We start from the raw sequence: 26,496 nt of genomic DNA, 5'->3' as shown, positions 1-26,496 counted from the left end.
AGTGTGTCTTGTTAAGAAGTTCGAAACACAACACTTGTTCTAAAGCTCTCTTCCCTTCAAATCAATGTTCCGTCACAGTCAGCGAAGGCGAACTACAGAAAAACGGGTTGCGCCTGTTCTCGCACACCTTCATGTTAGATAACTGCGCTGGAGACGAGCCAGTGACAGATGGCCTCAATGTATGACTTAACGCGACACAAATATTTTAATCACACAGAATATGTCCTATCTCAAATGCACGTAAATGATGACACTTGTCAGACTACCGATCAGATCTAAAGCCACCTACAGATCTGAAGGTGACACTCCAAAACTACTATGAAAACACATCAACTATAGGATACGTCTGACATTCGTATCCCCTTGCAAGCAACTACAGTACCATCTTTACACTTGTGTTACAAAAAAGAGGTACACGGATTGTAGAACATACTTTTTTTTATTAATCAACACCTTCCTGCTGTCAGACATACCATATATATATACATGTATATATGAAATACTGCCAGTGCCAACTGCCTCAATCCAGTAACTTAAGAATACAAACCATTGCATGTTTCCTAAATTCCTGTGGTGGTCAGCAAGGTCAGAAAACAGTCAAAAAGAACTCCTTGTAAGAAAAGCCAGTAACAGACATCCGTCATTCTCTTTATAAGGTAAATGTAAGTATTTTCTTCATAAGCGTTAAATATGAATGAGTGCTTAACTGACAGTTTTAGGAGACATGTTATGTGCAATAGTGTGCAAGTTAGCAATCAAAGTAGCAGATGCTAATGGCGGTATGGTATTGATGTCCATTACGTCTTATGAGGAAGATTATAAATTACTAAGTGGATATCAACATGTACACAGTACAGTGAACCCCCCGCTTTCACAGGGGATGGGCATCGGGTCGTCCCACGAATAGCAAAAATTCTCAAATTATTGATGCTAAGGCGAAAGCACTGAATTTCTTTTTTTTTTTTTGACGCCACAAAATATTGACTAAGTGAGTGTATACCGCTATGGCACCAATACGGTTTGCCCCCCCAAAACCCTAATAAATAAAAAAATACAAACGAAAATATTGCAAAAAAACAACAACAAAAAAAAACATTTTTAAAAAATTGGCGAATAGGCGACTGTGCAGGTGCCAAATCGTGAGTTTGTGGGGGTCCACTGCATAATATTGAGATGTTGGGGCGTTGATCAACACAGGGTATGCACTGGGAAATGCACTGGCTTCCTGTAGCTCTGAACATGATGACGTATGATGGTCTGTATTTATTTACAGGTCATTCATTATTTGCAAGGACTTAAGGGTATTTTGAGGGGGTGGTTTGTCTTACTCCCTAATCAGTCCGAGTTTCTTCAGGGCTTCATGGCGGTCCACTCCATTTGCATCTGAAGGGCAGATCAGCACGCTGATGCCATGCGACCGTGATTCCTTGTGAGAGTCTTTCGAGTGCAAGGCAGAGTGGGAGGAGGCACGTCTCCGAAAGTCAGGGCTGACGGCATGATTGAGGCAACGTTCAACACTAATTCTTTCATGATGATCTAAAGAGCGTCTTGGGCTGAGGCCGGGGTGCTCCATGGCACCTGACTGGGCACCTGTGACCTTGGTTAACTGCTTGAGAAGGTCTGAAGATGTGAGAAAAGGGGATTTCCCTTGTGTATAAATTGAACTCGCTGAAATATTATTCACGGGAGTTTGGTCACGACCTGAGAAGAGAGGTCTGTGACGATCACTGAAGGCATAGGGGACAGAGGGAATATCCGAGGCAGTAGAGATAGAGCTAGGAGACGCGCTGCTTATGGAGCGATAGGACGGTGTTGGATTGGATAGACTTGAGAGTGACGGACTCCTTTTGGATGAAAGATCTTCCCTTGACTTTCGAATTTGCGGGGAAAGCAGATGACTCGGGGCGGGGCCTAAATCAGTCACGGAATCTTTAAGCAGCCCAAGCTTTTGGAGGGCCTCAAGGTGAACTCTTTCGTGGCCCAACGGCTGTCGGCTGACGTTGCCAATGGGCAAATTAGATACTTCTGTATGCGTCTGGTGTAGTGAGTTGCTTGAAATCCGTTTTGGCTTGTGGGCCACAGAGGGTTGGCTCTGGGGCTCTTTGGCTTCAGAATGAAGGGTCACTGGTAGAAGAGACTCCAAGGCGGGGCGAGTCTGACGAGCTTCCATCAAGAGCTTGTCTTTAGGTTTCTTGTTAACAGGGGGACTAACTGGAGGTCTCTTCTCTAAGGCTCTAAGGTATAGCCGCTCCAAGTCAATAGGGACTGGCCTGCTGTTGTTGGCGTAAGGGGAGGGTTTGATGCTGACAGCCTCGGGATCAGGCTCTGGATCAGGTCCTGGATTATCCATGAAGTCAGATGGCGGTGGAATCAGACCTAGATCTGACTCAGGAGTAATGGAAGTGATTTTTGTGGGGGAGTTGTCAACGGGAGATAAACACAGTCCATCAGTATTCGTATCTAGTGGGATATTGCCGCCAGTGACTGAGTCAATAACCAGATGTTGGGGTCGTGATATGGCATTCATAGAAGCTCTAAGCTCTTCTTTGTTGGCTTTAGAAGCAGTGGTGAAGTTAGGTCCACGGGTTTGATTCAAAAGATGATGCTCAAACATGTTTTCTTCAATTAATTTTATGTACACACGCTTCTCCTCTCCCGGAAAGGGACCCAGCAGAGTGGGCAAGGTCTCAGATCGTTGATTCATTCTAGACTTTAAATTCAGTCTGGAAATATCTACAAGACGAAAGCACAAAACTAATGTCTCTGTTGGTTGACAAAACAAAAATAAACACCTTATTCAGGCACAGAGATAATTTTCTTACATACCATTGACTTTTTTCAGACCCATATTCTCTGGAAGGTGTCCAGAGTCTGGTTCGTCATTCGATAGTCCGCTGTCCTCCTGCACCTCCAATGCTTCAATGGTCTGCTCCAGATACATGAGGCACGCCCTCTCCTCAGCAGATAAGTGCTCCATGCTGTCCTCACTCTGTAGAAAAATATACCTTACTGTTGTACAAATGTCTTTCTCTCCCCACCTCTCTTTCCCTTTCTCTATTTCTCATCAGCATCATCATCATCATCATCATCATCATCCTCCTGAATGTCGCTCTGAAAAATGAGAGGAACAACAGTGTATTTAAGATGTTTTCATGTTTTTGTTGTTGTTTTTTTAAAAAATAAGTCGTAGTGAAATATCTCATTTCAGTTGAATACAATTGTTTGTGTTTCTTCATACGTTTACACTTCACAGAACTCAGCCATATCCTAGAAGACCTTCTTTGTCCTCTCAATCCTAACAAATTCTCAAATTGGATGGTCTTCATGGTCAAACTGGGCTAACTAAAGACAGGAACACAATTAAATACTTTAAGTGGCCAGAAGACATGTGCTGTATGTGATGCAAGGTAACGGAAAGTAACAAAACAACTAGAGCTAAAATTGAAAACATGCTTTCATTAGCTAAAGGAAATAAAAATGAGAGTGCTTTCTGTGATTACTTTCTGAACTATTGAAATTAAAAGTAATACTTAAACTAATAAAAACTAAACTAAAATGAAGTATTTTTGAAAAGAAAATCCCAAAACAAACCGCTTCAAAAACAAATGAAAATTAACTGCATTTAGACAACAAAAGTCAAAACGAAATAAAAGCTAAGTAGAACAAAAACTCCCAAGTTATCATAACTCTGATATGATGTAAGAAGTCGAATGAAATGGAAGGTAGCACGTGAACACAGTAAAAGACTTGTATCAAAGAATATCATATACACAAGCAGTCAGAGGAGGAGATGACTCACAAAGCCAGAATTCATGCTGATCACACTGTCATAGCTTCCACTACTCTTCTTATTTTTCAAGCATGCCAAAGTGACACCATCCTTCCACATGTCACCCGTCAACATTGCACAGGGAAGAGGCTTGTGGTTAGTTCATCAAGCTGTGGAATGACCTAAAGTGTTACGGAGAAAATGTTAAATGAAAGTAAAAACTGGTCTAGTGCTACAGGATTCATTTATTCTAACAGAATCATTTTAGTAGTACTTTGTAGTAGCGTAGGTGTTTGCTCCCAGTCTCACCGCATACGGTTATAAAGTGTCATGTCATTTCTAAACTAATGCTATGAAGAGCAATCACCAATTATCACATATCATACTGTGTATCCAGAGCTGGGCATTCCGTAACAGGGACGGAACGGTCCGTCCGTCCATTTCTGTCTTGTGTGTGTAATCCGGGATAGCAATTTTGGTTTGTAAACTAACTGTTAACATTGAGTACCTTATCCCTTTGCATGTAAGTATGTCCTTGTGTGGAACATCTTTAGAACATAAAAATCTCCACTAGCATATATTTCCTGTTAATATAACCTTGCGTTATTTTGCAATAATTACTTTATAAAAACTGACAAAGTCTTGCGTTAAAATGCAAAGGTTTTGCAATAAAACGCAATAGTGTTGCGTTATTACTCAATCTTAAATATTCTCCTGATGTCCCCTGGCTTGCTCCAGTCGGCATCGTCATCATCATCATCATCATCATCATCATCATCATCTTCATCACATCACGACGGTCTTGTGTTGCCGGTAAATGCTATCTTGGCTAAACAGTTGTGAACAATTCAATCCACTCACAATACTCCCAGCTGGTAATAAGGATGGAGGGACGGGGACGGAAGGGTAACCAGATCGCGGACGGGGTGAATATACAAACTCAACAAAAATATAAATTATAAAATATAATCCCATTTTTTATGAGATTAACTCAAAGGTCTAAGACTTTTTCCACATAAACAATATCACCATTTCTCTCAGTGTTCACAAACCAGTCTAAATCTATGATAGTGAGCACTTCTCCTTTGCCGAGATAATCCTTCCGACCAAGCCATATCAAGAAGCAGATTAGACACCATGACTAGTGCACAGGTATGCCTTAGACTGACCACAATAAAAGGCCACTCTGAAAGGTGCAGAGAGAAATGGTGATATTATGTATGTGGAAAACGTTTCAGACCTTTGAGTTAATCTAAGGTATATATATGTATTTATATATGTATATATATATATATATGTATATATATATATAATATATATATATATATATGTATATACACACACACACAGACGCACACACACGCAGAAGCCATCAGGCCTAACATTCGTTCATATCAGGTAGACATTATACATTCCAAAACACTATTACACGCCTTTTGATTTTTTTTTTAAAGCAAATTACTCTCCCTCCCATGAAGACAATCTGTAGAATGAAACCGAACTTTCAGCAGCTTCTAGCAGCCAACACCTGTGCGCACAGGAAGAAAACTAACAGGGTGTACCCACATCTGAGTCAGGATCTAACAGTGATTGGAATGTCACTTTGCTTGCTCAAATGCCTTCATGACAACTGAGACGTTAACATGAGCACTGTCATATGCAGTAACTGGGCGTTGAACTGGAGGCACATGAAACATTTCATTGACTCAGTCTGGCTGACAGATTCAATGTCTTTTAATGGACTTGGAGAAAATGATTTCAAACTATAAGTCTCACTGTGATAGCATTATATGAGTCTTACAATATGCAACAGTTACATTCAAGTGTAAGAGGACTATCTTAATGATTAACTGTAAACATAAGTTGTGTAACTCACAAGCATTGATTGTTTAAACTCAGTACATTGTCCCCTTACAGGCATTCAATGGCAAATATTTACAGTACTTTCGTTCCTCAACTCAGTCTATTAAGCAAGATATTCAATGGTTACACACTCAACACTGGGTCCCTCTTAAGAAAAGTGTTTCCGTTTAGTATTAAAAGGCCATACATGTTTTCAACTATCATTTGGACTCAAAATGAGAGTGAGAAAGCAGGTAGTGCTGCAGGATATGTGGAAATATACTGTAGAGATAAACATCTCATCTAACCTTCTCAAGAATCATTTAGAACAAGTTGATTTTAAAGACAACATGATTAACGCGAAGCACATAGGTAGAAGGAGGGAAGAGATTAACATTGGTATCAGGTTGCGAGTGTTGTACAGTACAATCATTACTCACCGAGACTTGGACATTAATGTAGGCAGGTTGAGTTGAGCTGTGTGTGGGTGTCATTCCATCTCTGAGGCTGCGCGTTCTGCCTCCACTGAAGCTGAGAAAAAGGGTGGAGGCACCTTGGGTACAACCGTCCTGTGCTTAGCCAATCAGATTCCTGATGCGGTCATGTGGAGGCAACCAACCTGACAGACATGTGGCAAGACTGGAACTGAATGGTGTCCAAATAAACGCTTAACAAAGCAAAAGAGAGGAAGGATTTTCACGCCTTAATGCTGTTGTATGCCAAACTGTTGAAGCATTAACTTTCATATCAGGTGTTCGAGACAACTGGTTGAAGGAAACCAAGTACGTAGTAGCATTAGCGAATGAATGCAAACTGTATTTGGTTTCATTGTTGGACTATTTATGCTCACTAGCTTAGCTAGTTGAGGCAAAATTGCTCAAAAGAAACACTCGTCAAAGCAGGTAACTAATTTTACTAGGGATGCTAGAATTGTCTCTCATCACACTTGTAGTGATCCAGTTCTGGTCCATCATAGGGTCAGCTATGGTGATATGATTTGGCTGAGATATGGGCCTTGTGTGGCCCACATGTGGACCACTAAAGAACTGTCATTTTTTGAGGAATGTGGTCCAAGTACAGGTGGGTTGTGTGGCCACACCAATTTTGCTATCGAGGTTATTTATTAGTTGTTGTAAGTTGATTTGTTTCTTTCCTTTTTTGTGTTCTTTAATGCTAATAAGACTACATTGTTATGCAAAAGTGTACTTAAAACATTTTATAGACATGAAACTATTTATAGAGTTGAGGGGGGGGGTATAACATGTTTTCCCCTTAAGTAGGAGTAACAGAAAATAATTTAGAAGCACTCTTGGAAAAGCACAATATTTGATACAGCTCTTGTATTGGATAGCATTCCATTCTACACGTGGTTATGATGCAATTCCTTGTGAATGTTGTGTATCAGCATTCTGATCGTACATTAACTTTTAACACTCCAGTGATTAGTAAGAACCACTGTGAACCACATTTGTGTGCAGTGAGAGCTCTAGATATGGTGTGGAATTATCTAATATCACACACTGTAACAATGAAAATTTCCCCACTGTGGGATCAATAAAGGCATTCTTATCTTATTATCTTATCTTAAATGGGCCGGAAATTATTTTACTTACTTCATCTATACCAGCGATGTATAGTGACATAAATAAATGCTCTTCCATTGGATGGCACCATCCACTAAAAATATGACTATAATGAATACAAATCAACAAGGACAAACTCTCAAACTGCGCAATTTATTAATTGAACAATTATGAAAATAATCATAAAAACTGGGAAGCCCAAGATTATTTACAATCTTTTTTTTTCTGAAGTGAGGTGCCTCATGTTCACTCAGCCTCAATAATCACAGGATGTTTACCACGATATGTGTAACTCTATAAGACATAGTCCTTTTAATCTCTTTTGACACAAGTCAAAAATTACATACATACATACATACTGTACATACATACATACATACTGTATAGAGATCTATAAAAGCAAAAAATCATTCAAGTATCAAAATAAAGACCACTAGTTTCATGTACAATATCATTTGCATCAGATTTGTCCCAAAATATTTATTCTGACCCTCAATGATGTGCAAAGGCAAAATGGGACCATGCGGATGGCCGAAGGTGCCGTCACCAGCGTGTTAAAGACTGTGTACCATAAATTTAACCCAGATGGTCTGACAACGTACCAAGCGTAGCATAACCAAACACATGTACAGTGTAAACATAAATGAGTACAGCCACTTTGAAAAGATTTTTATGCATTTCTCAGTGAAAAAAAAAAAGATGATTAGACTCACTTGTGGTTGATCATCGATGTAGACCACTGTAAATCACACCCTAACCGATGTAGACATACTGTACACTAGTCAGCTGACCAGCAAGTACCATTAAATAAGAAATCAACCCAAACATATTTTTTTCGAGAATATGTTCCCAGCAGGCCCACTAGTTGAAACACTGCATTCTGATTAATAGTGCGTGTGTGGAATATGAGTTAAGCAGCAAAATCGACCCATTTTTAGCCATCTCAGGGAGCGGCCATTTTGTCATTCTGTCGACTGAAAATTACATCTACCCAGGGCTCAGGGAACGACCAATCACAGCTCGCCTGTTTTCTAAAGCTGAACCGTGATTGGAGCCCTGAGCAACTGTGATGTCATTTTCAGTCGACAGAAGTGACAAAATGGCCACCCCCAGAGATGGCTAAAAACGAGTGGATTAACCCTTATTCCGCAAACGCAATATTTATCAGAATGCCTTGTTTCAACTAGTGGGCTTACATAGAACATTTCTTGAAAAAAATATGTTTGGGTTGATTTCCACTTTAACAGTGAGAAAAGTATGCTCCCTATTTTAACTAAAAAAAGAAGTACCGTCCTGCATGGCAGGTCTGGTGAATAATCTCATTAGATTAATTGGACAAAGGAGGAGGGAGACAAATTACGTTGCTGCATTAGGACAAATATCCTATAAAATCAAAATACATGGCAACAGGTTCTAATGCCAAAGCTGCACCCTGTTATACATCTAGAAAACAGTCTTTGTAGTGTTACGTCTGGTCATTTTAGTTTGGTTAAATTAAGAAACCACGCCGTACAAGATTGCTTATCACAGTTATACATGTTGGGGATGAGATGCTAAAAATTAAACTATGCCTTACTTTTGTATCTTAAAAACACACACACATACAAAATAACCATCAGTTTAAGGAGATTAAGATGGACACCTGTGTTGAGTACGCCCTGTGTACGCTATGAGACGTCTGTGATGGGCAGGAAGTGAAACTGAAGGGATGAAGGCGGCGGTAAGGACGGACCAACGACCCCGCTTTTCAGTCTGGTGATGGTCAGGAATGCTCCTTTCTCCCCCCACAAAACATCCTACCAATCATGCAACAGGCTTGTCCTTTTAGACTGGATGGGAGGCATGTTTAGCTACAGGGAGAATGACACATGCGCACAGTTAAAATTTAGTACAACTAAGTGGACTCAAAGACATTAACAGAGTGATGTAGCCCCCTTTCCCCTTTTCAAATAAGGCCAAAACACGGAAAGATACACTTGACTTGGGGAGTTTATGAAAGTGCTTCAATGCTAACTTTGTAAGCTACATGAGCATATCACAGTGTTTGGGGATTTTTTTTTCCCTCCTTTGGACTTAAACTAACTGCTGACAATAAAGCAGAAAGAATAATTCAAGCCCAGTGATACATTGAAAAAAGAACAGGACCAGGGCATCCATGTGCAGGATGTGTGCAGCCTCTCAGCTGCGGGAAAGCGCTGGGTGTCAGGAGTGAAAAGCCTCAGAGTGCCCGTCGCCTATCAGAGCAGGAAAAGCACCGAGAAAAAAGGTCTTATCACCAAGAGTCAATAGTGTGATTGTTGACCGGGGGGGAAAAAAGATCATAAGATTGTATTGTAGCGAGTTCGGGGAGCATACAAGGTAAACAGAGGCGACTAGCAATGAAGGTGATTGGCAGGCTGGCAGTGTAAATAATACCACCTGGAAGAGGATTATAACATCAAACTACTACAAGTGTTCAAGGGATGATTGGGGGGGTGCTCTAGTTGCAGTGGAAGGCACACGGAAGGCGAGGTGAAGGGGAAAACGTGAGACCAGTCGCAAGCTCAGATGTCAGGAAGAGAGGAGTGTGGGGGTCCACTTAGAATATGGTGGTCTCATACTTAGTGCTGATTGTACGCTTGGGTTCCTTGGGGTCCATGAGCCACGTGGCGCCACTCTGTGACTGGGAATCGCCCTCCGGTTCCAAAAGGTCGCCCTACAAACACAAAGCAGATTACAATAAGAATTTAACCAGTTCTTTGCATAATGGTGCTATTTAAACACAGATTAATAACATTTATTTATCCCCGCAGGGTAAATGTTGGCCTGACTCCAAGATGTAAGAACAGGAGCCGCTAAGGCCAGCACATTTCTAGTCGGGAGACTCTAAACTGCCGCAGACAAAAGTAACACTGACAAACAAAAACAAACATACTGTAAAAATAGTACCAAAAACAGAAACAGACATGAACTGAACAATTACTTGTAGTGGCTCAGTGGGGAAAACATTTGGAAGAGGAAGTTATAAAACAATGACATAAGGAGGTGAAGGTAGCATCACTTGAAGTGCAGGAAGGAAGTTTCCAAAAGGAAGTTTCATGCCAGTGTAAGAAGTAGCAACAATAACTTAAAATGGGAGGAGAGTCGTGGCCAACATAGAAGGAGAGGCGGAAATGATCATGTGAAAGTCATGACAAAGATTTGAGAAGGATGCAACACAAGGAGACTGAACACCACATGATCGTGTTTAGTTCATTAATTAAGCCCCAGTCTGGAATATGTGTCCCTAAAGTGTACTCGTCTCATCCATATTCAGCACACGCTCACTAATGGTGTAATGCTAACTGCGGGTAAACATCAACATGGTCAAATTAGGATGATTAGGTTATCTTGGAGTTCAGAGTCTTGGATGTTGTGTTTTGCTTTGAAAATCAGTACATCCTGTCTGTGTGAGGATGGCAGCGGGAGCAAGATGCTTAATGTGAAGTAGAAATGATCAACCAACAATTATGATTATTGTGAATCAAACTCTGCAGCATGCTGGCATCATGGTTACCGCCTTTTCCTTGATTCAAATAATGACCCGGGCTTGCGTGTGCGGAGTTAGCATTTTCTCTACGTTGCATGGATTTTGTTCCACGTACGCAGGACTCATGCACATTAGGTTAATTTAAGTCTTAAAAAAAAAAAGTGTCCATAGGTGAGTGTCAATGGATGAAAAATAATTGAAATACTTGAAATAAATGTACTCATTTATACACATGATGTTTCTGTGTTAGCACGTCTGCCTCAAAGTTCAGAGGTTGTGGTTTCAATCCCGGCTGCGGCCTCCCTGTGTGGAGTTTGCATGTTCTCCCCGTGCCTGCGTGGGTTTTCTCTGGGTACTCCGGTTTCCTCCCACATTCCAAAAACATGCCCCTAGGTGTGATTGTGAGTGCGGATGTTTGTCTCTGTGTGCCCTGCGATTGGCTGGCAACCAATTCAGGGTGTCCCCCGCCTACTGCCCGAAGACAGCTGGGATAGGCTCCAGCACGCCCCCCGACCCTTGTCAGGATAAGCGGTATCGATAATGGATGGATGGATGTTTCTGTGTTTTCTGTACTAAAATACAGACTCACCCCTGACTTCCGAACGCTTCCTCGTGGTTTGGGCACAGGTCGGCTGGACTTGGTCTCGATGAGCTCTGAAGAAGCACCCGATGGTAGGTTCTGGTGCTGTTTCGTCCTCTGGGCCTGCAGAGCCAGCTGATAGGCCACCTCAAACGCTTGACCCAGTGTCAGTATGATTTCATAGGTAAGGTTCTAAAAGAACGTGATGACAAAGGTTTCAGGTTCACATTCTGTAAAAGAGACATTAGTCTATCCTAAACTGGTTTCATGAAAGAAGAAAATTTGCTTGCATTAAGACGATAGCTGAGGGGGTGTTTGTCACTTCTTCCCTATGTTAACAGACACAACTACAGATGCATCAGTATGTGGTATACATTTAAATGCTAATTATATTTATTGTCGTATTAGCACAATAGGTTGTACTCTGTCCGCCGTGATGGAGAAAACGGCTAGTTTTTTATATTTTCAAATCCCTGGCGGCAGCCCTGCACGTAAACAATAAAGAAGGTGGATCCGAGCAAAAAAAACACAACAGCCACAGTCTCCATTTCTCTTCGCAGTATCATGATTTTGGTGAGTAAAATCACAATTATTGTGACCAAAATGAGCACATTTTGGTCACAATAATTGTGATATTAACAGAATAATGCTTTCAAAGCTTTGTTCAGGGAGCGAACACCATGACATACAATGGATGCATTATTCTGTCGGAATGAGATTTGGGTACAATTTACATGCACCAGGAGAGAAACTGTCATTACCACATCTACAGTGCTGAACACATGACAGTAGTGATGGTTGGTCTGCAAGTCCTTGGTGATGTAGGCAAATGTGCACAAGTCTTCCGGGTCCTGGGCCGCACATGAAATGTTACGGATCTCGTGCTCTGCGATGATATTCTAAAAGAAGGAGAGGAAGAGGTCAGATCAAACTCTCAAATGTCTTCTGAGTTTCTATTTCTATTCATATATTCTAGTTCCGTAATGTAAATGTGTCGCACAGTAGCTGCATTTGTGACCAAAAGGCTCTGAGGACATGCCAACAAACTTGCAGTGCTTTCATTTTTAATTTCCATCCATCCATCCATCCATTATCTTGAGCGGGACAAAAGTCGGAAAATACAGTCAAAGCGGCATCAATGTCTTTAATCAAGTTGAATATATTTAGACCAGGAATTTCAAAGACTCCAGCCAATATTCGGTTAACAAGTAGTTCCGGCACCAGAATAAGGAAGTGACCTCACACCAGTAGGTGTCAGTAGAAGATTACAAGAAACCCGCCTGCACAACAGCAGAGTTCACCTCCACTATTTTATTTTGTGTTTAGAGTCATAAAACATTTGGAATATTTGTGCCAAGTAGGTTACTATTCAACAAAGCACTGACACCTACAGTCACTCACCAAAAGCACGACATTGACCAAAGCTTCAAAGTGACTTTTCAGGTAGAGTAGCATAACTAACTATCATAACTCACCTTGTTGGCTGCATCAATGAACTTCACACCTTTGTATGTGATAGAGAGGACAATAGTGGGGACTTTTCTCATTTGTTCTGTTGACCTCTGGAAGAAACAGCAAAAAACAAGTAAGGAGTAAGGACATGAATGCACGTCATATTGTTGTGCTGCTGAAACGGAGAGCATGCCACTTCTTGTGTTTGGATTACATGATAAAATTGGTACTGACCCGCATTTTGGCACAGGCATCCTGGGTGGACTCAGTGCCCCGCAGCTCCTTGATAAGCATTGAACCGAGGTACTGTAAAGAAAGCACGATTGTGGTTTGACACATTCACCAAATACTCAAAGCGAGCAGCTTTGCTAGCAGAGAGATGATAACTCACACTGGCTTCATAAGCGCAGGATTCAAAGATGAGTTTCTCTGGCTGATGATGCCAGTTCTGGACGGGTGCATATGGAGCTGCCAGACTAGGTGGCCGAAGAATCAGACGGGATTCCCGGTGCCGCTCCTCTTGGCGTTCCTGGAGAGAAACGGCAAGACTTCTGGCAGGTGCTTCTTACTGGTAGAAATACTTCTGGAGAGGAAAGATGCTGACAAACGCACATGTGATCTGCGGCGTTCATTGCGATGTCTATGGGTGACGTCATAGTCATTATCCGGCACTTTCTTCTTCACTGGGTCCCCGGCTTGAAGCAGCGGATCCATGGACTGACACGTGGAGGACTCCATCTGACCAAGTGACAATGAGGAGTGTGATGCTGGGAGGTCTTGGCACTACAGACGACCAGATATCATTTGGTTGATGATCAACCTATAACTAATGGCATTTCATCCACCGCACTCAAACCAGTCAAGCATGGCTGAGCTAAACAGATTAAAGTCGTCTATTGCACAAAATGATGCAATCACCCTGATCTGGGACAACCGAGGTGGCTTGATGGGAGGTTCTTCATAAGGCCTGTCTGCTAATGACGCAATAATGCGCTTCCTGTGACCAAGCAGTGTAATCTTGAGGACCTGGATTCAAGAGAGCAGGTGAAAACATACAGAATCAGAAATCCCAATTTCCACAAGCCCATATTGACACACCTCACAGCCCAGGTCCATCACACCTACTCACATTGACAATCTCCAGTTCCCAAAGGTTCTTGACACAGTCCAGAGAGCGATAACCACTGGCCAGGAAGTTATGGAGGTACTCATTCAGGCCCAGATTCTCCAACCAGGAGGAGAGGGAACTGCTGCCATCGCAGCCCAGTGCTTTCACCTGCAAGAAGCAACTCATTCCATCATAGTCACGAATATGAATAGCAGAGACTAGCACTTATGTCTCAGGAGGCAACTGAATGTGGTTCATTTAAGCCTGATCGGCGTCTCAAAACCTTACAACTACCTAAGGAGAGGGGAGGATGGGTCCTCTTTTGCATCTCAAATGAGAGCGATGATATGTTGGTGTGACCCACCATATGACGCACAGTGGAAGAGAATAGAGGAGGGAATGTTTTCAATCCCCATACAAGCGGTTTTAGCTGATAGTCATATTCAGAACTATTTAGACTCTACAGACAACCCATGGGTCAAACTAACCTTAAGAATTTGGAGAAGCACTCTAACAAGACATGATCTTGACAAAGAGATTGGGATGTTGAAATGGTGTGCGTATGATTCAGATTTCATCCCCAATAAATTTGACCTTAGGTTTAGGAGTTGGACAACAAAGGGTATAACAGCTTTATGTCAGATAATGAGGGAAGGAAAACTTAACTTCAAAACACTTAGGGAAAACCACGACCTAGAAAGACAAGATTTCTATCGATACCTACAGATGTGACATTATGTTGATATGAAACAGAAGGATGCGAGATGTGTAGGGGTGGATCTGTTCGATATGTTTAGAAAAGCAAACGATTCGAAAATCGAGGGCAAAATCATTTCATATTTGTACAAGGGTCTATCCAATCTCAAATCATATTCTGCATCCTATATTAAAAACAAATGGGAAATAGAAGCAGGGATACACACATCAGAAGATGATGGACAATCTTATGGAGGTACCAATGGAAATGTACCAGCTCATTGAGCTGGAGAGAGTTTGGTTGGAAAGGATTAATAAGATATTTTGTCACACCGATTCAAAAATCGCATTAAGCTAACAATGCTCCTATTTGTTGGAGGAACTGTGGTAATTACAATGCACATCATTACCATATTTTCTGCGATTGCCCCATTGTTAAAGACTTTTGGAAAGATATTCACAAGGCGTTACAGAGTATATTTAAATGTGTAATACTTCTGGAGAGTTAAGTTTTTGTTGTTTGGACTTGTTCCCCAAGAGTGGTTAAAAAAGAAGAGATCACTCCCTATTTGTATATAGTTCTTGGGAGATAAGTCGTGCAGCATTGGGTGTATAGCACACAATTGTATTATTTCTGTATTTGTTTTTCCTGATTTCTCATTTTTTGTATTTGTATTTTTTTTAATTCTGTGTTTAAAAAAGAAATACCCAATAAAACGTTTATTAAAAAAAAAAGCCAGATCGGAATAAAAATGCTTCATGTACACACCCCATTCGTAATGTTCTGACCTGATCAAACCCATTCCGATCAAGATTTTATTTCGAACAAAAGGCACGGTTTATGTCGATTGATAATCCAATCGGTGTGCATGAAAACACTTATTCCAAAATTTGGAACAAACTGTCTTTGCTGTGCATGTCTGTGACGTCAGTGTAAGTGTTTCTGTTATTCCCAAAAGGTAGTAGAACCAGAGCGAGCGAAAGACTTGGCAGACGCAAGACTGAACTGGTACAGTTGCAGCTCCATTAGGAAGCGTTAACTCGACGTAACTGCGCATACGGTAAAAATACGCAAAATAATGCTACCGTTTAAAGTAGAAATGGACGGAGTGATGTTTTGTTAACATGGAAGTGGCTACGGCTTCTTTTTCTACTAATAATTCCGGTATATTTGGTCAATCTCCGCATGTCAAAATAATTTGTTCCGATCGAAATTGTAACGCATTAACACGGAAGTCCTAATCGTAGTAGTAGTAGTAGTAGTAGTAAGTGTGCTTTATACCTTAGGTAGGGAACGTGCTGCATGCAGGATCTTCTTTCTGTGGCCTGGGTCTGTGATCCCAATCTCTCGCAAGTCCTGCTCCTCCATGACATTGCTCCCCTGTAATGCCACGTAAACAAAATCAGGATGCTGCTAAAAGGACTGTACTGCACAAAGTATAGCATTTTGTCTTTGCAGACACCAGAAAATGCACTATAAGCCCGAGGGATCAAGGTGTGAGGAATGGAAACATACTGACTCCCAAAGCAAAGTGAAATGAAATATTTGCATATATTGCATCATCAGACGATGCCTGAAGGTGCATTTACAAATTTAATCATGCAAATGGCTCTTCTCTGTCGGGGACAACATCAGGATGTTACTCTCTGCAGAGAGATGATTCTTTCTTTATTTTTTTTCAAATGTTATCTTAAAAGTTATATTTTGGCTTCTTTCCAATTCGGTTTTGTGTGTATTTCTGATCGATGATTGATATTTGATTGATGCTACAGAGATGTAGAAAAAACAATGCTAAATGCAGACAATGTTTGTGTTGAGTTTTAGTAAATGTTGTACTTAAACTGGGTTATAGCATCCTGCCAGAGCTCTAAATATAGTTATGTAAAACACTGTATGGATTGGCCGCTACTTTCGGCCAAGCAGAACAAGAACCGACAGTGCAGGGTTTGTATTGATTACAACTAAATGCTAGCCTTGCAGAAAAAATGTCGATTTCTTCCTGGGGAAGATGCACAAACTCCTTTCCGGGACCCACTGTGTGTAAAATGGGGGGCCACATCAATGGAACATGCAATGACACATTTGAGTGCAGGGGGCGGCTGACAGTGTGAATGATGAGCCATCTCTGGTTATGCACACAATACAACCTTTGAGAATGCGCACCACGTTGATGCAGAGCACAAAAAGGAACGGCGCAGTAAATCAATGAGACAGAGAATGCTAGTGTGTCAATTGGTAATGACGACTGTGTGTGGTCGATCAAAACAATCTGCTATTTAAAGTGGAAGTCAACCCAAACATATTTTGTTCCAGAATATGTTCTATGCAGGCCCACTAGTTGAAACAATGCAATATGATTAATATGAAATATGAGTTTAGAAACAAAATCCATCCGTTTTCAGCTATCTCTGGGGGCGGCCATTTTGTCACTTCTGTCGACTGCAAATGACATCACACACTTGAAACTTGAAACTTGAAACCTAAACTTTCTCAAGGAGTTGGAAGACCACAAGACACGGCAAGTTATATCTTGTGCTTTCAGAAGAAACAGCGAAACTGACAATGTAAAGCCCATTATCAGAGTGAGGCAAAGTGCTGACTGGCTATGGCTGGCGTTTGAAATGTTTGGAGAGCTGGAGGGATAAAAGCACTTTGAGTGAACGCGGATCATTGCATTACTGTCCAATTGGAGATTAACTTATACATGGCGCCGGGTGAGCTTGTTGAATTTAGTTCAGGTTGACCAACCCTAATTTCATCGTTGTCTTGTTCAGCTTTATTGTAACAGAGGCAAGGAAAAGCCATTAAAAAAACACACACACATATGTTTTAAAGGCCACTAAAAGTTATCAATAATTGAATTAAAAACAAATTAGTTTAAAGGACTCATTAAGGAATTGGAAGTACAAAAAACAATTTTGTATGTCGTAATGGTGACAAAAAACTGAAATTACAGTTCAACATTTCCACTCTGCATGTGCCCAGACATGATGGAAAAGTAGGACCTTTTGCCAAAGCTAATTCATGTGGACATTTATTCTTAAATGCCAATAAATCGCATGTCATTGCTTTTTAATGAGGCCTTTCACCATGTCCCTGCTTTAGCGAAAAGCACTTAAGCGGAAAGAGGTTGTGGTATGAGAAGAGACTGCAGTGATCTGACTGGAAGAAGATGCAGTAAATACCAATTAAGGACCTTGCTGAAAAGGCTGTTTCTAAACCATTGTTTTTTTTTTCAAGGATTTTTCAGATCATTCAAGTGAGTCCTTGCGACCTGATCGATCAGCATCCTTTGGGCACTCCCGCAACCCTTGTGAGGATAAGCGGTATAGATAATGGATGGATGGACTAATATCTTGCACACTGCCATACAAGCCACTGTTTAACTAGGCATCATTTTTTCCGCTTTTGTGAAAAGAAATGTCCTCTTTGCTGCAAACAATTACCAGTAGGTGATTCAGATTTTAGAGCTTGTGTAGTATATGTATACTGTATATTAGACAGATACTGGTAATTGTTATGTAAGCAAAAATAACACTTCTGGTAAGAAGGCCAACAAAACACAATTCTCTTCACTCAAATCATTAAACTACAATTAGACAGCTTAAAGGGGAAATCAACCCAAACATTTTTTTCAAGAATATGTTTGTATGCATTCTGATTAATATTGCGTTTGTGGAATATGAGTTAAGCAGCAAAATCCCCCACTTTTTAGCCATCTCAGGGGGCGGCCATTTTGTCACTTCTGTCAACTTAAAATGACACCACAACTGCTCAGGGCTAAGGTAATGACCAATCACAGCTCAGGTTCAGAAAACATGTCAGCCATGATTGGTTGTTACCTGAGCCCTGAGCAGTTGTGATGTCATTTTCAGTCGACAGTATTGACAAAATGGCAGAGCCCAGAGATGGCTAAAAAGGGGTGGATTAACTCCTATTCCACAAACGCAATATAGTGATCCCTCATTTATTGCAGTTGATGGGGGCCAGGACCCGGCGCGGCCGCCAAGTTGCGTCAGCCTTATTATTATTATGATTATTATTATTTTATATGATATTTATTGTACAGTTTTATTTTGGGGGCATTTGCGCCTCTGTTACGCTGTTGCGAACCCCCGACATGGTTCCAACACTTCTAAATACCTGTTACACAATCAATTTAACTTTAAAAATGCAAAATGAATAATAAATACCAAGCTGCAGGCTGTGATAAGAATTGAGCTTCAACCACGGCAGCTGACGATCACGACGGAAAGTTCGCTAAAAAACTACGTTAGAGTTTTCATCTTTATCATAAAATTGACTTACCTTAACTAGAATGCCATAGTGTAATTTATCCAATCCTGCACTTTAAAACGCTTGTCATCGTCGTTAAAAGTGAAAGTAAAAATGGCCGCTTCTTCATCTTCCCTCGTTTTTTGTTCCCTTTGTTGCCTCCTACTTCATTTAAAAAACGAAGAAGCATGGCCGCCTTAGGGGATCATTCATTAATTTTATCTTTGCACAATAACATCAATAAAGTCGTTTCGATAAAATGCAACGCAGGATTGTAGTTAAGGTAAGCTGTTTTAAGACAACCAAAGACAAAACTAACAAACACTTTCACACTTTATTTAGCGATGTGCAAGTCATCCGTGCCGGCCGGCCGGGAGCACCCTTCGCTCACGACATATAAACACAGCTGTTGTACAGTACTATCTGATTTTTACAAAACTTTATTAGAGAAAACACATTACAAATACGGAGGGGAGAGTATCCAGCTTGACTCTGACTAAATCAACGAATAGTGGACGAGACTAGCGAGAGGCTGCGATGATTCGCACCCAATCATCTCACAAATAGTACACAATGGAAAAAGTAGATCCACTTGTGCCCTTGTTGGTCGAGCTCGCGCTTGGAACCAGTCACCGCCTTTTATGAGTGCCTGCGTGTATGTACAAAGCCTCCAAGTCAACTCATATCTTTGAAATGTCTTTCTGCAATATAGCTGCCGATATGGCTGTGTTGTTTCATTGTTAATTTGTTATGAATGCATCTGAAAAATCTGCGATGCACCGAGGGCGCGAAAGTTGAAGCGTGAAGTAGCGAGGGATCACTGTATTTATCAGAATGCCTTGTTTTAACTAGTGGGCTTGCATAGAACATATTCTTGAAAAAAATATGTTGGGGTTGACTTCCCCTTTAAGCAAGCATACCTCTTGATTATTTCAGCTTCCTTTCTAAACCCTCAAGAATCCATGAGTTTTAAAATGTACGTTTTAATGTAGATTCCAACAAGGAATTAGTGCTGAGGACCATGAACACATAAAACGCAAGAGCAACTTTGAAGTATTGCTTATATTACATAAGGCTGTTGGTAACATCAAAGGGAGGAAGACTTGACTGAATTATACAGGAAAAGAGGATTAAAAAGAAATGAATGCAAATCTTAATGTACACATCAGACTTAAAGTACACAACAAACACACAGTCGGTAACGTTCACATTCTTCACATCCTATCAACCAGTATTATACTAAATATATACTATAAAATTTTTATCTATATGCTATCAACAAAAGTGTGACAGTTATTATTTGCATAATGTGTGCCGAGGTAGCACAAATCCATTTGGTTGATATTGTGTTTTCATCAAAAAGATCTTTCACTCAGATTTGCAAGATGTGCCTGATGTTTTTGATGCTCTGCCTGCCAGGTGACCTGTTACTCATTTTCTCCATCTGTCACTGTCAAAAGTGACATGCCAGTTAATCAAATCACGCATTGTGGAACAGAATCCTGCCCTCAGAGTCATCGATTTCATCAAGTCTGTAATAGACCACGATGCAGAGTACAGCATTATCACATGGATTCAATTTGGACCTCAAGTGGAAGTCAACCCAAACTTATTTTTTTAAGAATATGTTTTATGCAGGCCCACTACTTGAAAGACGGCATTCTGATTACTATTGTGTTTGTGCAATATGAGTTAAGCAGCAAAATTCACCCATTTTTAGCCATCTCACAGGGCGGCCATTTTGTCACTTCTGTCGACTGAAAATGACATCACAGTTGCTCGGGGCTCAGATAACGACCAATCATGGCTCAGCTTCAGAAAACAGGTGATCGGTGACTGGTCGCTACCTGACCACTGAGCATTTGTGATGTGATTTTCAGTCGACAGAAGTGACAAAATGGCCACATCCAGAGCTGGCTAAAAACGGGTGGGTTAACTCTTATTCCACAAACGCAATATTAATCAGAACACCTTGTTTCAACTAGTGGGCTTGCATAAAACATATTCTTGAAAAAAATATGTTTCGGTTGACTTCCTCTTCCCGAAAATTAATGGCAATGTTTTGGTTGATAGTAGGGGTGTAACGGTACGCTAAATCACGTTTCGGTTCGGTTAGTTTTTTGAAAAGATGTCAAGTAAACTACTTTTTTTCGAAAAAATAAATAAAAGCGAACCATTTGGGTGATATTCTAAGAAATTACACCAGAATAAAAAATACACTAACAATAAAGCTCTCTTAATTTTGTAAATTATTAAGACACTGACATCGTTAAACACTCAGCAGCAACAGCCTATGACACATCTAAGTATTCATGTTAAAGCCAATTTGTCATTCCTCTCCCGCATGCAACAGTCAATAGCGCCCGTGCGTAAGCTCGCGCTAATAAATGGACCGAACCGAACGCAAGTGGACCGAACCGAACATGCCATACCGAAACGACTTAATACCGTGTACCGTTACAGCCCTAGTTGATAGGGTACAGGCCCCGAAAACAACAAAGTTGAAGATACCCTTAAGTTATGAGAATATTAAATAACAACGGATACAGTACTCACCATATAGTGAAGGTCATCAAAACCGTTGAGAAGCAGCTTGCTTTCGTACTGAGGTAACCCCACCAGTTCTAGCCAGTCTCCAACGGGCTGGTGTAGCAGTCGGACAGAGGCACCTGTCGACAGTGGAACACGCTTCAGGAGCGAGAAACCATTCAGCCTGTAACAGCGGCATATTGAGGATGATATGTGACAGAACCACATCATCTTTGGCCAGCAGTGCCGAGCACACCGGCAACAGGATGGTGTGAGAGACAGTGTCCTCTGCGGGCAGGGGGCCAGCTCCCGCGGGGCGGCGGGGACTGAACCACAGTTTCCAAAGACGGACCGAACTGCCCCCGTTCTCAGGGGCAAAGACGACTGCGAAATTGATGAGAGCTGGTTGACCACCATTGAATTAGTCATTGCTATGATACAGATCCTGGAACATGATATAAAGTTCTTCAACTAATGTTTTGCTTCATCCGCTGGAAAGGTTCAGGAGCATGAGACAGCAAGTTGCCAACAATGTTCATTCATGACTGACAAAGATCCACCCTGCTCATCTTAAAACCCGTCACTCAACGCAGTGTGGCTATCACAGTAAATAGTGAAACGTTATCATATCACCTGGATGAGGTTGGACAGATTAGCCTTACTTGACATTAGAGAACGTCAGTCATTCTCCCGTGAACAGATTTAAATGTTGGTTACCTTAAGTATTAAACATATAAACTCAAATGTACGGCTTAAATTTGTCCTTCTTCCTTGTTTAAATCCAAGCCCGCTCGTGATAATACTTGGAAGTCATCAAATAAATCCATCAATGCAAAACCTCAGAAACAAACAAGACTTATCCAGTCAAAGGTCCAATCAGTCACTTGAACATCAGTAAAAGCAGGAAACAAGTACCCTTACAGGAGCTAAATTGCTAATTCAGCTAATTTTGACAAGACTCCTTCCATGTCTCGTTTCAGAGCTAATGGTACTGATGTTGAGGTAGTGTCTGTCTTTTCTCCTGGTGGCTGAATGTGATGTCTCCCTCCCCTCCTTATCCTTATCCCTTCTCTCTCTCTCTCTCCCTCTCTCTCTCTTGCTCACACCCTTGAATGTTGCTCTTCCCAACTCACATCCTTCCTTCTTAAAAGCTGCAGGTGGTGACTTTTGCGTCAGTGGGAGCAACCGCCTCATATACAGACCCTGGCAACCCTCATTATTGTTAGGTTTAACTTCTTGTTCTGAGCTTTTTCACAGGACCCTTTTCATCCTGAGATAAATCAGTTGACCAGGCATGGGGCCAATCAAACACTAGAGCTCCCCAGACAAAACTGAAAGGATGCAAACGGGGCCAAAATCAAGCAGAGAGCCTCTTCTACTCTGATTGTGGTGAAGATGGGAGTGCTCGGATAAAAGCTTGAGCCTTGAGCACACAGAAGAGTGGAGAGAGCAACTTTAAGGTGAGAGAGAGAGAGAGAGAGAGAGAGAGAGAGAGAGACTGCCAGTGATGTGGCGCCGACTGATTGACTGCAGTGCTCTCATCTTTCCTCAGGCCTACAAAGAAAGATGAGCTCATTCCCTGACATACGTAATGGTTAATATTTAAACAGCTCACTCCAGTGCGTGGCATAACAAACAAGAGGTCTATAATGACATACTGTACTAGGATGGAGAGTAGGGTATTTTATTGTTTTTTTCTGTATAATTATAGGGAGGGCTCCAGCAGATCTGACAAATCTGTAAACCAGAGGTTAATTTCAAATAATTAGGACTAGTAAAAGACGAAGGGAGGAAGTGATTTGAAGTGTGGAGACGCATTCTGTAACGCCAGTCAATAATTACTGAGGAACGGGCCTCTATCCATGAAAACAAGCTGCTGAAAGTATGGCAAAAAACTGTGAAGATTAAGCTCAGTGAAAGTGATGTTTTTTTAAGCAATTATGGAAAAACAATTTCTTGGGATTCTAATACATTTGATGTCATTACTGTATGTTTTTATACAGTACAATACTCGTAAGTCAAGGTACCACTGTACTTCTCTTCTTTGTACCAACAAAAGCTCTGTAGAGATATACTCAAATTTATTGCACAACCAGTGAAAATGATGGATGTCAAAATATCGGCAATATTGTGATATCGCAATATTAAAATTGCCACAATATCGTCGTCGTCATGTCACGATACTAATAGCAGAAAATCTGTTTAAAAGCTCAAGTTGTTTTCCATCTGTGCAGTTCCAGCACCCTCTGGTGGTTAGTTTATTAATGCAGTTTAATTGTTTCAAGTTTTGGCCACCTACATTATGTTTAAGACCCACAATAATCGCCAGATGAAGTGGAACATAGCACATTGGAGTTTACCTATTTCACAATCTCAGTATTAGGTGTTTGGTAATTGTAGGTCATTTATATACATTGAGGTTAATGGTAACTGTACTATTTGAACTATACTGTATGAAAAATTAGGACCACAGTTAATTAGCATTGTGTAGAGACAGCAACTTCTCATGTTTATTTTATTTGTATTTCGTATTCTACAGAAACCGTACACCCACCCGCCCAACCAAATTAAACAGAAATTAAACAGATCATTGCTCACGTGAACAAAAATATGTTCGAACCAATAAAAGGTGCCATAAATCAGTTATACCAGCAAATATTTTTCAACATCTCCATTGGCCTGCTTCAGCGAAACACAGCATTGTGAACTACATAGAACATGATACTTTGCATTGCTGAGCCAATAGGAGCGCATGACTGGCCAAGCATATTTCTTTGTGAATGCTGTTTTTATGTACAACTAAACTGTAGCTCTTTCTTTGTGAGCTTTTCTAAAGTATCCTGTATCGTGAGGTTTGTATTGTGACGTTTGGATATTGTTATATCCCTAGTGAAAATTAAATGCATTTTCAAAATAAACAAACATTGAACGTTCTTAAATTTGTAATCTGCAAACCTGGCGTAGCGTATTGCTGATCCCTGGAAAAGTCAATGCCAGCACCAATCAGCGTCATGATCTTCTCGATCTGAGGACACAAGCACATTTTTCAGAAATTAGGACCTGCAGGATCAAAAACACAGTTTCTCCTCCACCACCCACCAGAAATGACAAGAACATGCCCACATGCCTCAAACAAACAAAATATGAGCCCCTTTGTATTTTGGCGTGTAAGAGTGCTTCCATCACATTGACTGTGGTGTCCTTTCCATTGAGAAGATGAAGATGAATGCCATGCTTCGTGTCCATTGTCGGACTCATTATAATTACATTAGTTTAAAAAGGCACTGGTGTTCTAAAGATAGGAAAAAAAAATAGCAGAAAAGAGAAAAAATAGACCAGCATAAACCCCTGCAGTATGTTCATGCATTGCTACACAATGCATGTTAACTCTTCCGGTCGTCAAGCACGATCCAACCGTGTTTCAGTTTCAGTAACACCTGGTCACTATTTAATAAAAAGCCACCCCCTCCCGTTTCCTCTTCTTTGCTCCTCTGATAAAATAAATCATACTGTATAAACTTTTTACGTGAATGGTGTTTCCGCGTTACAGACATTGCACGTGAAAATTAAAAACATTTCAAAAATTGGACATAAGTGTTTTTCACAGGACAGCGACGAAATACTAAAATTTATGAGTCGTACTTCATGTACGTAGACGCGAAATGAAAAAGAAAATATACTGTATATGAATGGATTTAGATGTAATCATCAGCCAGTGTTCTAATGTTTAGCACATAGAAAATAAACCAAGTCATTTGGAAAGTCCAGAGGAGCAAAGGGAAAGATGTAATGTAAAACAGTCTTGGAGGATAAAATCAATAATCGCAGTAATTCCAAACACATCCGTGAATAAAAGAAACCAATGTAACTCCCGCAAACAACGCCTCTGAAGAAGACACAGAGTACCAAGAGGACCAGAAAATATAAAAAAGAATCGACATCTTACACTGTCATAGGAATTAGATCCTGGTGGTTTTGTGCTGGGAGAAGACATCAGTGTCTGCTGAGAGAGAATCCAGACTGTTTTTTCATCCTTCCCATGCATACCTACACTCAGGTGTGCCAAGGCTTAGTAAAAATCCTTTCCACAGATGCCGTAAATAAAACTGTACATACAGAACATTATGCAAAAATGGCCTCGAGCTTCATAGGGGAGTGTTGCGTGAAAACAACAGAAAGGAGAGGAGAGTGCGAGTAACGTGTTTTTGCGCTGCATTAAGACCTGAAACGTGACAGGGGTGCATTGTGGGAAAGTCTGCCTATGAACAAGGACATACAATGGGTGGGGGCAAAAGTCACTGGCGAGGTGGAGGTCAACAGCTGAAAAGCCAGCCGTGGTATGAGACGGCGAGCGTGGGATTAAAACGAAGGAAACTCATTCATCAAGCTTCTCACAGCGGGATTGCTGTTAGGATGACTGCACAGCATAACTTGGCTGCTACTTTATTGGTCATTAATAGAATCAAATGACACAAAAAGCTGAGGTGCAGGCACATGATTAACAGGAGAGTTAAAGGCTTATGAAGCTCTTCAGGGTGAAAAATGTTGCGCCCTAACCAGAAAGCCTCAAATTAGCAAATTGGCACAAACACAGGACTTGGATGCAACTGGACTAACAAATGACGTCAAGGGGAATGAGTGCATCGCAGTAGCAAGCGGGAGTCAGCACCTCAATGGCACAGAGGGGAAAAGCACTCTCAGCAATGCCATCAACTTGTCCAATGATAGTCCAATGTCACGCTCACTATTTTAGAAACAAGGTCCCTCCTGCAGAACACCGCCTCCAAATAAAGCTGCACGTAGCAATCGGTTAGTGGGTTAGTTTGATCCCTATGTAATTTGGATCAACACTAACTAGGACACACACATAAACTATGTATTACTGTATGTTTAAGTATTATACACAGGCACCAAAAGGGCCCAAACACATGATATATAGTACTGTATTTATTTATTTATTTTTAACCTGAATGACCTCATGAGTTTGTAAATCCCTTCACCACCGAGTTCCATGTTTGGTTAAAAAGTGAAAAAAAAAAGCATTCATATCTTTATATGTCTTGCCTCATTTCACACATGATGTATCACATCCATTTTTGAATAGATAATACAGAATTATTCAATTTTATTTATCAATTGTTATTCGATTTTTT

General features: G+C 40.8%; 2 protein-coding genes across 8 annotated transcripts in view; both read right to left on the bottom strand.

Annotated features, from left to right (window-relative positions):
• Positions 1-420: 420 nt before the first annotated feature.
• On the bottom strand, positions 421-6,201 carry LOC147153000 (uncharacterized). Of its 3 annotated transcripts, XM_086014090.1 has the most exons (4): positions 6,052-6,201; positions 3,800-3,951; positions 2,827-2,989; positions 421-2,733 (listed from the first exon to the last, which is right to left on the bottom strand). In XM_086014090.1, exons 2-4 carry the CDS (start codon positions 3,902-3,904, stop codon positions 1,325-1,327), a joined length of 1,677 nt encoding a protein of 558 aa, XP_085870216.1. In that variant the 5' UTR covers positions 3,905-3,951; positions 6,052-6,201; the 3' UTR covers positions 421-1,324. The 3 variants fall into 3 exon arrangements, with proteins under 3 accessions (XP_085870216.1, XP_085870301.1, XP_085870390.1); XM_086014175.1 differs by lacking the exon at positions 3,800-3,951 and having other exon boundaries at positions 6,052-6,198; XM_086014264.1 differs by lacking the exon at positions 6,052-6,201 and having other exon boundaries at positions 2,827-3,111; positions 3,800-3,946.
• A 1,127-nt stretch (positions 6,202-7,328) lies between these two features.
• anks1aa (ankyrin repeat and sterile alpha motif domain containing 1Aa) overlaps positions 7,329-26,496 on the bottom strand; it is a 58,617-nt gene continuing 39,449 nt past the window's right edge. For 2 of the 5 annotated variants that reach the window (XM_086013523.1, XM_086013755.1), the window contains 12 exons: positions 24,299-24,368; positions 21,371-21,483; positions 15,821-15,919; positions 13,864-14,010; positions 13,653-13,760; positions 13,347-13,517; positions 13,126-13,263; positions 12,969-13,040; positions 12,758-12,844; positions 12,044-12,181; positions 11,292-11,474; positions 7,329-9,889 (listed from right to left, as the gene is read on the bottom strand). In XM_086013523.1, the coding sequence (XP_085869649.1) occupies positions 9,773-9,889; positions 11,292-11,474; positions 12,044-12,181; positions 12,758-12,844; positions 12,969-13,040; positions 13,126-13,263; positions 13,347-13,517; positions 13,653-13,760; positions 13,864-14,010; positions 15,821-15,919; positions 21,371-21,483; positions 24,299-24,368 (1,443 nt within the window). In that variant the 3' untranslated portion in view covers positions 7,329-9,772. The remainder of the gene's footprint in view (positions 9,890-11,291; positions 11,475-12,043; positions 12,182-12,757; positions 12,845-12,968; positions 13,041-13,125; positions 13,264-13,346; positions 13,518-13,652; positions 13,761-13,863; positions 14,011-15,820; positions 15,920-21,370; positions 21,484-24,298; positions 24,369-26,496) is intronic. The other 3 variants (XM_086013535.1, XM_086013579.1, XM_086013668.1) reach the window with 3 other exon arrangements.

This window comes from Filicampus tigris, chromosome 1 (genome assembly GCF_054856515.1).
Source record: "Filicampus tigris isolate MCC_2025a chromosome 1, RoL_Ftig_1.0, whole genome shotgun sequence".
Classification (NCBI taxonomy): domain Eukaryota; kingdom Metazoa; phylum Chordata; class Actinopteri; order Syngnathiformes; family Syngnathidae; genus Filicampus; species Filicampus tigris.
This window is presented reverse-complemented; position numbering and strand designations above follow the sequence as displayed.